The 13,064-nt window shown below is 41.6% G+C and overlaps 1 protein-coding gene across 11 annotated transcripts in view; it reads left to right on the top strand.

Annotated features, from left to right (window-relative positions):
• Positions 1-13,064, top strand: part of AMBRA1 (autophagy and beclin 1 regulator 1) — a 173,507-nt gene that overhangs the window by 129,612 nt on the left and 30,831 nt on the right. For all 11 annotated transcript variants that reach the window (XM_035012697.1, XM_035012693.1, XM_035012692.1 and 8 more), the window contains 2 exons: positions 2,123-2,233; positions 12,647-12,835. In XM_035012697.1, coding sequence (XP_034868588.1) covers positions 2,123-2,233; positions 12,647-12,835 — 300 coding nt within the window. The remainder of the gene's footprint in view (positions 1-2,122; positions 2,234-12,646; positions 12,836-13,064) is intronic.

Raw genomic sequence — 13,064 nt, 5'->3', positions numbered from 1 at the left:
CTACAATGGTGTGAGAAAGACTGGTGGTCAGAGGGAGATGTCAACTATCTAGATAAACAAGCCAGGGGAACACTTCATAAGCTCAGTGATGTTGAGCCTGGATCAGAGTGAAACTGAGTAATTCTTTCCAGTGATGTGGTAGACCTTAGAACTAAAAAATGATTTTCATTATCAAAGGGACCTAAAAAAATAAAATGTTCCTATTAAGAAAGTCCTATATGTAGCTTACTCTCCTCATGACCCAGGAATCGCTCAGCGAAAGTTCCCAAGTCAGGTGTAATTATTATAGAATATTCTATAAAGGTTAAAATTATTAAGAACATATATTTATTTACCTCATTGAGTGATATGCCACAGGACCTTCAGTAGGAGTTTGAGGTCAGTGGGCTCGTTGACAGCACCCCCAAATGCTATAATTCTCAGGCCTTCAGGGAGATCATGACCATTTGGGTCTATGTCTTTGAATCTGTAAGATTTTAAAGAATAAATTGTGGTGGGGGTATTGGTTTATCTAGAACCATATTCCTCAACCTTTATGTAATTATTACCCTCCTAAGGAGATTTTGTAGACATTTTTTCCCTAATCATCCCCCCTCCCATGAAATTTTAATATCATAGATAGGCTGTGTATCTGTCATATACTACAGTGTATTGGAGGCAAGCTAGTGATTGCACTAAGATTTCCCCATGAACCAGTTTTCGCCCCCATGGGGGCAATATTACCCATATTGAGAATATATAATCTTAGCAGTATTATCATCTTGGAAATGAACTGTTTCACCTTTCTTTACAAATTGAAACTGGGACAAGGACACCATCAATAAACTAATGTTGAAGAGAGTCTTCTCATGTAATAACTTGCTGCAACTGGAGAAGAGTACTTTTCTGGCTTGTATGGAGGACATTTTCTCTCTGAACAACCTCTCTTGACCATTTGAGGAAAGAATAGGGAAAGACCAGGAATGGCAGAGCAATAAATGCAGCTCACCAAAAGCGGGGGGTGGGGGGGGGAAACTGATGACAGGACCCTTTTGTAATGATACGCAGAGGAGGAAGATTGTGATACTGAAGAATCTAGGTATAAAATTGTCCATTGTTCCAAGGCTAGTAAGTTCTAACAAGTTCAGTTTCTTGAAGTAGGTGATTGCAGCAGAGAATACCATTTAGGTTGTCTAGCATACAACAGTGTTCTGTTCTCCCAAGAGGGTTTGGCTCTGTCTGATCAAAAGGGTGGTTGTGTATGAAATGCACCTCGGAAGGAGGAGGAGGAAATGACATGTTCATGTAAATGAAATACAACTGCAAATTAAAGTGTCACCCTGTTAAAAAAAAAAATCCATTTTTTATTTAATTGGTTACCAAGGAAAAAAATGTCATGCAGAAGTGTATATCTCAGGGAAAGTTAAACCGTGAGATGTTTCAAGTGAATCCAGATTCAAGGAAGTTCTCATGGGGCGGGAAGGGGAGGGGTTTGTAAAATACTGCCTTAATAAAAATATTCTGATACTGAAAAGCCAGACTCATAAATTTCTGCTGTGTTACATGCCAGGGGTCCAGAAGAAATTAACAAACATGACTTCATTTGTTCTTTACTGTCTCTATCTATCCAGTCAGCTATATACTGGCTGCCTCTTCCCTGGAGGAAACCTCCTTTTGAGATGTTTTATTTGGAAGAAGGTTGTGTACAAAGGAGGAGATGCTTTCTCCCAAAGAGTGTTGCTTACTACAAAGACATCCAGGAATGAAATGCTTTTCTGTGTGGCTTTTCTGTGTTAATGTTGTCCTCCCATTTTTCACTCCCCCCCCCACTGCCACACGCATTTTTATGAAAACTCATCTGTCTCTTTAGACTGAGAGTCTACCAGACAGGACATATACGGTACCTGCCACATTGTTGGCACTAAGGAAATGTTAAATAATCGTGGGAGGGGCCGGTGAATGGGATTATGTTTCTGGTAGAATTGTTGTTGAGATATGTTTGGTTTCTCTTTGAGATGGGGACTTGGCAGATGGTTCTTCCTCTTCCCCCTCTCCTGCTAATCCCAGTACATGTTGTTTTATGTTTGCAGAGGAAACGTGGATAAAGACTATACTGTGCTCTCTTTGTCTTCTCCCCCACCAGGGGCAGTGATTGGTGATGGACAGTCTGCTGTGGCCAGTAACATTGCCAATACTACCTACCGGCTCCAGTGGTGGGACTTCACTAAGTTTGACCTCCCTGAAATCAGTAATGGTAAGTCAAAGTGGAGCTGGTGCTGGTGGAGGGGGTATTTCTTACTGGTGAGCCTGAACTCAGAAACCCATGGAGTACTGGAGTTTTCATCATCTTGTTGAGCAGCTGATTTCCCGGTACCGTTTCTGCAGCTCACCATCAGTAATTCAGCAGACATGTTTTAAGCACCCACCCTGAGCAGCGACCCATGGTAACTGCGGTGCTAGGAGCAATGCCAAGATGGACACAAAGATGAAGGTGTCTCTCTTCTGGGGAGTTCACCTACTAGTAGCTAATTGTCCTAAGCCTCAATGTTTAAGTGGAACTGAGAAGCAGGGAAAGAGAAGGGAGTATAGGAACTGAGAGCTAGCCCTTGTGCCCCTTGAGGAAAGACTGTGGTGATGTTAAACTCATTTATTAATCCAGAGCTGGATGGAACAAAGTGAATGACATGGTCAGTATTTAATTTACAAACATATGTCTGAAGTCTGCAATCCCATATCCCAGTTGTTCATCACAGCATTTTATTTTATTTTATTTTTCAAATATTTTGTTTAAGAGAGAGAGAGAGACAGCATGAACGAGAGGGGCAAAGGGAGAGGGAGAGAGAGAGAATCTCAAATAGACTCCACGCTGAGTGTGGAGACCAGTGCGGGGCTCGATGCCAGCACCCTGAGATCATGACCTGAGCCAAAACTAAGATTTGGATGCTTAACCAACTGTGCCACCCAGGTGTCTCCCATCACAGCATTTTAGACAACTTATTTCAATTTCTATCTAATGAAGGACTTGCACATTCCTAGAAGTGGCAGTTTAGCCTCTGCTTAAATACTTAAAGTGATAGGTCACACTATCTGGTGAGATGGCCTGATCTTTCACTGATAAGCTTCTGTTATTGTTCCCTTGCTGTTATTTCCTCCCGTTGGTCCTGGTTCTACCTCTGAATCTCCATAGAATATGTCTAATGATACCTCTTCTGATGGTTCTCAGCTGTTTGAAGATAAATTGTCATTTCCCTTTGAATATTTCTTCTCAGGCCAGACTTCTTCCTGAGATTCCTTTTACTGATCTGGTTTCCAAATCCTTGACAGTTCTGTTCACCTTCCCGTTTGACTTTGGGGGACCAGAACAGAATAAAAAACTCCAGATGGGAGCTGTCCAGTACATAGCGCAGTGGTGGTTTGGACAGTGTTAATTCAGCCTGAGATTTCAGCAGCTTTTCCTGAAGCCACTATTCAGTTTCGGTCCCTTCAAATCCCTAGATAATTATTAAGAAATCGAGGCTCTACCATTCTGTTTATTTGTGCAGTTTGAATCTTTTAAAAACCAAAACAGGTTTGGATTTGCTCCTGTTAAATTTTATCTTAATAGTATCAGTTGCACTTCCTAGCTCCTCCCTCTCAATGTCTTTTTGAACTTTGGATTCAGTCCTTTTCTCTCAGTCTTACATCACCTACTAATTTGATAAATACACTTTCTCTCTCTTCCTTTGGTTTACTAGGAAAAATGGTCGATCAGTTAGGATACTGTACTGGGCCTTGTGTGATGTTGCTGTGGACTTCCTCTTGTGTCAACTTTGGTTCCTGAATTAGCACCCTGGCCTGGTGTTCACAACTGAAGCCCACATTTTTTTTTTTCCCTTTTAATCTTGTCTGCAAGGTATTGTAAGAATTTGTCAGATGCCTTAAAATAATCAAGATATTCTCTGTCTGTGGTGTTTCCCGATATGCCAGTCTTGGTATCCTTATCAGACCATGAAAATGAGGTTAATTTTTCATGTCCTGATCTTAGTGAAACCACAGTAGCAATCATTTCTTTCTTTCTAAGTGCTTATAAGCCACATGTTCAATAATCTTTTCTTTAACTCTTCTGGGAATCAACTGCAATCTACTTTTTCCTTTATTGAATACCAGGTTTGCTTGCTCATCTCCAGATTTCTGGCCCAGATCTTCTTTGCCACAATTTATTTCCAGTTATTTTGTTTATATTGTTTACTTTGTTTTTTTTTTTTTAATTATAATCTGAAATACATTCACCATTCAAAAAATTTTGGACTATAAAATAATAGACAGTAAAAAGTTTCCCAACTCTGCTCTCAGCTATAGGCCACTCCTCCCCAGAGGCAACCACAATTAGCAGTTTCTTGTGTATCCTTTCAAGGATATTGTATGTGTGTGTGTGTGTGTATATATATATATATATATATATATATATATATATATAGGCAATGCAAATGTATGTTTTTCCATCTTCTGTTTAACCCAGATGGTAACATGTTATACACTCTACACTCTACACTCTTCTTTCTACACTTTGCTTTCTGTACTTACCGTATATCTTGGTGATCTTTACGTACAGTATATAAAGAGTTTACTCTTTCTTTTTTAATGACTGCCTAGTTTTCCATTGTCCAAGTGGAATCTCTGGGTTCCATCTTTTTTTTTTTTTTTTTAATTTTATTTATTTATTTGACAGAGACACAGTGAGAGAGGGAACACAAGCAGGGGGAGCGGGAGAGGGAGAAGCAGGCCTCCTGCCAAGCAGGGAGCCCGATGTGGGACTCGATCCCAGGACCCTGGGATCATGACCTGAGCCGAAGGCAGACGCTTAACGACTGAGCCACCCAGGCGCCCCTGGGTTCCATCTTTTAATCAGTCATTTTTCAACTAGTCTTCTCTGAGGAACTTTTAAATTGTTTTCGGTCTTTCCTATACAAAACATGTTGCAGTTTGTCATTTTGCACTCGTGCAAGATTATCCACAGGATAAATCCCTGTAGGATAAATCTCTAGAAATGGAAGTGTAGTTAGGAAGAGTACATACATCTGTGATGTGGGTAAATGCTGCTAAGTCACCCTCTGTAGGGGTTATGCCAACTTATACTCTTATCTGCAGTTTATGAGAATGCCTGTTCCCCCTAAACTCTTGCTTGTAGACTGTGTTACCATATTTTTGGATATTTGCAAATCTGATAGGTAAAAAATAGTATGCAGGTATTTTAAATTTGTATTTATCATATTACAAACCAGGTTGTGTGCCTCTTTACACACTTAGCTCGTGTATATTGCCTTTTCTTGACTGGTCCCTGTGCTTTACCTATTTTTTTGTGTGTTGCTGATCTTTTCCTTACCAGTTCTACAGGAGCTCTTTCTAAATCAGAAAATTAACGAACAAAAGGAGTTTCCTAGTTGTCATTTTTCTTTTGACTTTGCTGAAGGTTATTTTTGTCATAGAACTTATTTTAAGTAGTCAGAATTATCCAACTTTCCATTTATGGTTCCCAGGTTTTGTGTCATCATTAGGAGATCAGTTAGTACTTTTCTATTTTAGTTTTTTTTACCTTTAAGTCTTTGATTCAGAGAAGTTTAACCTAGTCCCAAATAAGCAGAACATGAACCAACTTTTACCCCATATGGCTACTCATTTGTCCCAACCAGTTTATAGACTAATTCATTTGTGTCCATTGATTTGGGATGTCACTTTGATCCTATTTTTACTTTCCTGTATATATTCAGATGTATTTCTAGACTATCCATTCTGTCCTAGTGATCCGTTTGATTATTCATGTGAGAGTACTACAGGGATTCAAGTTTTCAGGCATTGTGTTATAGAATCTGGTAGGACCCGTCTCTTCTTGTTATTTTTTTGAATCCAAATTTTCCTGTTTGCTCAAGCAGTTTTGTTTCCCTGTATGGACTATTTTGCTTCTTCCCTTCACCCCCCTGAAAAAATCCTATTAATATAATTACTGCAGTCACATTAAATTTGTAAATTAACTGAAGGAGATTCAATATCTTTATGGTTAGATTTAAGAATATGGCATGATTTTCCATTTCCACAAGTTTTTGTTGTGTTTTAGGAATGTTTTAAAGTTTTCTTCATATAGATCCTTTACAATTCTTTGATTGATTGATTGATTTGAGAGAGAGAGAAAGCGCGTGCGTTCATGCAGGCGAGCAGGAGGAGGGGCAGAAGGAGAGGGAGAGAATCCCAAGCAGAATACCTGCTGAGCATGGAGCCTGATGCAGTGCTTGATCCCACCACCCCGAGATATGACCTGAGCTGAAATCAAGATTTGGGTGCTTAACCTACTTAGCCACCCAGGCGCCCCTAGATCCTATACAGTTCTTAAGTTTACTGTCAAAAGCTTATTTTTAAAATCCTACTACTATCTTACTGAATTGTTTACTAATTGTAGTTGTTAGGTAAATCTCCTGGGTGTTCTAGGTTTTTTATCTGTAAGTAATGATAATTTTACCTTCTCCATTCTAAGTTTTACATTTGTGATTTCTTTCTCTTGTCTGTTAGCTTTGGCTACCATCAAAATAATAATAATAATAATAATAAATAATAAAATAATAGCAGTCATCCTCATATTGCTCCTGATTTTAGTGGGAAAACTTCTTTTTCCCAGTACTTTTTTTTTTTTTTAAGTTTTACTTATTTAAGTAATCTCTATACCCAACGTGGGGCTTGAACTCATGACCCCGAGATCAAGAGTCACATGCTCCTCTGACTGAGCTAGTCAGGCGCCCCTAGCTTTTTCCCAGTAAGCATATTGCTGGCTTTTAGGTTGAACTAGAACTAGTTTATCATTTTAAGGAAGTCATCTATTCTATTTTATTAAGAGTTTTTATCAAGAATGGATATTGAATTTAGTCATGACTTTTCAGTATCTATGAAGATGATCGTATGTTTTTTTTCCTCTCCTTTGACCTAATAGTATAATCATTATGTTAATAGATTCTGTAATATTGAACCCATCCTTACATTTCTTGAATAAACCCCACCTGGTTCTTTAGTGTAAAATTCCTTCCCTGTAGCTTGCTAATAAACTTTTTTCACTGATATTTGTAAGGGAGATGGCTCTGTCCAGGCTTTTCTTTTTTATGAAATCTATGGATTTGGGTATCAATGTTACTATGCCTGTGTTATAAATATAATTTGGAAGTTTTTCTTTTTTTTCTTTGGAACAGTTTAAATAGAATTGGAATTACTTAGACTTTTTGTGCTTTAAAGGTCTGGGCCTGATGCATGCATGCATGCATGCTTGCTGGCTTGTTCACTTGCTTGCTTGCTTTTGCATGCGTAGCGGGAGGTAGTTCTTTGATAACTTTCTCTGTCAACTGTCCTGTGATGGTTAGACACGTGAACTCTTAAGCTGCGCTATCTGGGTTTGAATCCCTGGTCAGCCATCTTCTAGCAGTGTGACCTTGGTTAGTTACTTAATCTCTCTCCACCTTCATTTCCTTTTCTATAAAATGAGAATTTAATAGTGCAAACCTCATAGGGTTATTATGAGAATTAAGTTAATAAAGTTAGTCATTCTGAACAGTGCCTGACATATAGTAAATGGTCAGTGAGTGCTAGCTATTTTCATCATGTTTTTTTCGAGAAAATTGCACCATGATTCTTTGAGAGTATGGCCATAACTCTAAATTCCCACCTGCCCCCGTCTTTACTACTCTGAGGTATGTAGTCTTCCTCTCTGGAGAGTGATGTTCATGTGAACAAGATGTTGCTCTCACCCTGTTGCCTTATCTGTAATGGGCTTCCCATCCTTCTCAAGCATGTTGTTTCTACCCAGTCGGAGATCATTTGCCTTGCTAGAAACGCAAAATATTCAGAATACAGGCATTGAATATGCTGCTAGCATAGCTTTGATGCCCTTTCTGGTTGTCCTTAACATGTTTTGTATAAGCCTCAACTTGTTCCAACTACAACTTCCTATAATTCCCCTTCTGTGTTTCTTCTTACATCTTTTGATCCTGACTCTTGTAAAGCCTGAGTTGATCAGAGAGCATCATGTGCAACCAGAAGGACTAGTTTGGCTCATGCATGGTGTTAGAATTCTGCTTTTTAATAGTGCCCTATTTTTCTTAGTTTTGACCTTAGAAGAAAAACTGCATTCTGGGAGTTTAGGGCATATATGTCCGATGATAGCCAATGTTCCTTTCAATGGTATTACCCTCTAGAATGACAGTCACTTTTATCTGAGTTTCCTGTCATTAGCTCTTAACTGTGTTTGCTGGTTGGTCTGAATAAAGTCTAGTTAGAGTTGGCAGCTTCACTCTTGACAGATTCAGCTGTGAGAAAAGTAAGTAGGGAATCTTTTTTGCTGTAGGATTCATTTCTGAACACCACGTACCTCTTAGTGGAGGGTAGCCTTTGGCCTTGGCACAACCCGTGCCTGGGAGCCACTGGGCTTGAGTTTTACTCATGTGTTCAGCAGCCACTATGTTGCTGGTCATCTGACTTATCTGAATTGTATTTAACTTTTCTCTGGAGTTAGTTGAAAATTCCTTCCACGTGTTTCTCTCAGGATGCACCATTAATGAATTACTCTCTGTAAATTAGAAGTTTATGAAAAGGCCTCACAGATGTGGATAATTTCAAGAACACTTTCCTGAAAAAGTAGCTCATTGGGTTCACCCTGGTTTTTAAGAGTGAGCTCTTACTGGTAAAGAGCATTGGTCACTCGGGTGCCCTGCCAGCACCAGCCTTCAGAAACCCTGCAGCTGAATGGTGTAAGGCAGACTGCACCGCAGGAGATGTAGTGATTGCTGCCTGTGGGGAGGGCTTGTAGTGTCATCCGGAGGACTGTGCAGGAGGTCTTATTCTGCAACTTGAGGGGCTCAGAGATAGCCGAAAGGCAATTTTCCTGCTGATTTAAACCCCTTCGAGTTTTCCAAATCAGTATCTAATATATTTACAAAAGCACTGCAACTGCTAATCACTCCCATGGCCTCATCTGGCCAGCCAGCAACAGGCTACAAATCGATCTTTGTACAAGGTGTTTGTTTATAATTTATGGAGCTGATAGGAAGGCAGAGCCATCTGCTCCTCCAGGCATCAGTATTTCTAGCCCCTCCCATTCCCTGCTAGGGCATTTTCACTTGGAAATCATTTATAATTAGGAGGAGATTACATTGCAGAGTCTGGAACATGGCTTCCTGCTGTCTTCTGCATCATTTTTTCTCCCCCTGGAGCTGCCCCCTGAAGCTCTTAAGCAGCTTTGATTTGAAAAATCCTTTCTTTCCTAACCTTTATTTCCATTTTGAGCTGCCCCATCACCCTTCCCCACATGTGTTTTTGCCTTTAAGTGCAGGGCAGGTTGCTGGAGCTACGGCTCAGGGATCAAGGACTGTTTGGTAAGGTGGCAGTTGTCCAGTGTGGTCCCACACCAGCAGCATCAGAGACACCTGGGAACTTGTTAGAAAGGCAAATTCTCAGGCCTCACCCCAACATTCCATGTTTTAGTAAGCCCTCCAGGTGACTCTGATGCATGCTAACACTTGAGAAGCAGTGTCGGAGGGCCAGGCAGGGAGCAGAACAGAGATTTCTAGTGCTGTGTGGGTTGCTAGTGTCTTAGGCTTTATTTCACTTTACCGTTTTCTCTACCTGCTTACATTATTGTTGAGTCCAAAAAGAGTGAGTTGTCCTTGCCAAAAAGAGTGAGTTTGCCTTGCATTACTTTCCTAGGGCCCAAGAAAACAAGTAAACAGGTCCAAGAAATCTCGTCCTGTGTAAATTAACTCATCGAAATTGCAGCGTTATGAGAAGTGGCACAAGTGAATTGGAGCGGTGACCACTCACCATTGTAACTGAACATTTCCATTTCCGCATGGGAAATTAATAGACAACGAGCGGCGAATGTAAGCTGCTAATTGGAACTTTGAAAGAAAAATGAAATTGTAAACACACCACCCAGTGCTCGCAGAAACGAAGCTACCAAATCACAGTGTGCCTGCCACATCCCCTTCATTAGGGCAGGAGTGAGACCCTGGATCACTAGCGGCACAGTTTCTGCAATTAAACCTGCTGCCGGAGAAGCTGTGCTCGAATTGTCAGCATTCTCTTTTCATTTGTCATCTGCATGTCTGTCTGTGTGCTCACCACAATGACTGGGAGCGCTTTTGAAACTGGGTGGGGCTGGTGGGGAGGGGACGAAATTTGGGAGGTGGCATTATGATTCCAAATCATCATAATGTAGTAAACACAAACATAGCGGCCTGGACTGGAGGCTGACAAAATACTTTTTGTCTATATGCCCAGTTTTTCAGGGGTTTAGAGCCAAGCTTTCCAGAAAAAGGAACACCTTACTTGTACTCTCCTTCCCACCCTGGCCCTGCTTAGGAATTAATCTGGCAGTAAGCAGTTAAATGCTTTTTTTACTTTAGTGGTGAGCTTTGAGGGTTACTATAGGCTTCGACACGTTTGACGGAGTTGCATGTTAACACACATGAGTGAAATCATAACAGCAAGATAGAAAAGCATACTTTCGGGCGCCTGGGTGGCTCAGTTGGTTAAGGACTGCCTTCGCCTCAGGTCATGATCCTGGAGTCCTGGGATCGAGTCCCGCATCGGGCTCCCTGCTCGGCAGGGAGTCTGCTTCTCCCTCTGACCCTCCCCCCTCTCATGTGCTCTCTCTCATTCTCTCTCTCTCAAATAAATAAATAAAATCTTTAAAAAAAAAAAGAAAAGAAAAGCATACTTTCATACAATACCCACCGTGCATTTTTGAGACATTAAATGTGGAATAAATGGTAATTGTGCAAAACTGTCTTAAAGTTTGGTGGCTATGGTCTCAGTTTTCAGTTTCTTTTTATCTTTCTGAAGGTTGTCCCAGCCTCAAGGTTAGAAAATCAAGATGGACTCATTCCTGACGCCTCCCCCGTTCCTTCCCCCCACCTTTTTTATATATCCCCAACTGGAATCATGTGTCAATCCAGGGAAGGAGGAAAAGATTGTCATCTTTTTGGCACCAGGCTTGGGACCCTGAGTAAGGAGCAGACGGTCTCAGTGCTAACTAGATAAATCTAGCCACACAGGGTAGAGCAGATGGTGGGTTGGAAGTTGAGCAGTACAGAGCCCTAATGGTGATAGCAGTGAATATTTGGATGTCATTATTTTATTAGTTAGCAAACAGAGCCATCCTTGTGGTCCCTTCTCGGTGTTATGTGTAATGGTGCTGTAGGTGTGAGCCCCCGAGAGTTGGCACAATAGCCTAATCAGTGTGTTCTGATGTCTTTTTTGATCTACTTTGTCATCTCTGTGGCTTCATTAGCAACACACAGGGAAAGGAAGATGAATATAGAGTGTTAGAAATCACTGAGTCCCTGAGCCCCTAAGCCTCAGGCCCCTGAAAAGCAGTTCTCTGTTTTGTGTTCCTTAAAGTAATTTCCTGGGGAAACTTGCCCTTGATCTTCCAAGGCAAGCACTTGGGCTTCCTGGAATAGATCACCTGGAATCTGATGAAGGCCGCTGAGCTTGGCTTCTTCTATCTTTCTTCCTTTTTTTTAAACCATAATGTGTTTGACAGTGGACATCCAGGTAATCTCTAAAATAAGAGAAGGACCAAAAAGTTTCTTTGCAGGTACATTTGAAGTAGATCTAAGTGAGACAAAGCCCAGAGGAGCTTGGTCCCTTTGGTCCCTTTGTTGTGCTGTTCTGCTTGTGCCCACGGTTTGGGCACTCTGTTCCCAGGCTCACCTCAAGGGTAAGCCACTTCCTCCTGGCAGGGAATTATACAGTGGGCTTCGGAGACTGGAGACTCGAATGAAAATCAAAACAAAGCCTGTAGGCACAGACGCAGTGCTGGCCAACGTCTCATTAGTCATGTGGAACGGGATCTCCCCATCCCCACTGACACATTCTTCCACCACCCCTATCCCTACCCTGTTCCCTTGAGCCTGCTGCCTCGCTGATCCTGGGCTTAATTCTTAGTAGCTGCTAAGTACAGGCTGGGGCTGCTGCCCCTGGATGCTTGCTTATGGTATGGATAAGGCCTAGAGCGTAGTGAGAAATGAAGAGTTCCAGCCATCCAGCCACAGCTGGGATGTGTTTCTCTTTGTCCTCTCTTGTGGCATCAGGGATTCGTAGTAGCAAGGAGCTGTCCAGAAGACTGAAGTCTCTAACTGTTCCATTTCTCTGGAATGAGAAAATAAGACACAAACTAGTGAAATGACTTCCTTCTCCGAGGTCGCATAGCAGCTATGCAGTAAGACTCTCACCCCAAGGAAGCTTTACCTGGATCACCTTTCTCTTGGAATCAGTGGTTTTGCATTTTCATTCATCTTAGTTTTGATCTTTTGGACAGTAACAGCTGTTGAATGGCTCTCCAGGAACAATTTTTAATAACTTTTTCCTTATCTCTCTCAAATGATGTTTCCTAAGTGTGAGCTAAGACTCAGCAGGTGGTTGTGATTGTGTTGACTATCTGTTGTTTCCTTTTAAAGTGGTAAAAGACACATCTCTTTCCTGCCTCTTGTGTTCCTTGTTCCATGACATTTTAGTTTGATTGACAGGGTGGACTTCAGCATTTTTAGAGAGGGTTCAGGCCCTTAGAGAGGCCCCAGAATTTCTTGGCCCAGAATTTTTTACACCATCAACTCCAAAACTTTCTTACCCTCTTTTCTTTCTCTGTCTGATGCAGCTTCCGTGAATGTGCTGGTGCAGAACTGCAAGATCTACAATGACGCCAGCTGTGACATTTCTGCAGATGGCCAGCTCCTGGCAGCTTTCATCCCTAGCAGCCAGAGGGGCTTTCCTGATGAAGGCATCCTGGCAGTGTACTCCTTGGCCCCCCATAACCTGGGTGAAATGCTCTACACCAAGCGATTTGGTAAGGGATAGGAAGCCCAACCTAGCGACAGAGGGACGCTGATGCCTTGGCATGGGCATTCCTAGGTGAGGCACAGCTTAGGAAGGAGTAATGGTCATAGCCTGCCCCTGCTTCCCTGGGGCACAGGCCAGAGGAAGATGGCTTTGCAGGAGTCCTGGCTGGTAGCATTGCAGAAGACTCTCAGAGTAAGAGTCCTTCCTGCCATAATAGCGTCACCAACACGCTCCTG

This window comes from Mirounga leonina, unplaced genomic scaffold (genome assembly GCF_011800145.1).
Source record: "Mirounga leonina isolate KUSES-001 unplaced genomic scaffold, KU_Mleo_1.0 Mir_166, whole genome shotgun sequence".
NCBI lineage: Eukaryota > Metazoa > Chordata > Mammalia > Carnivora > Phocidae > Mirounga > Mirounga leonina.
Note: the sequence above shows the minus strand (reverse complement) of the source record. Positions and strands in the feature narration are given on the sequence as shown.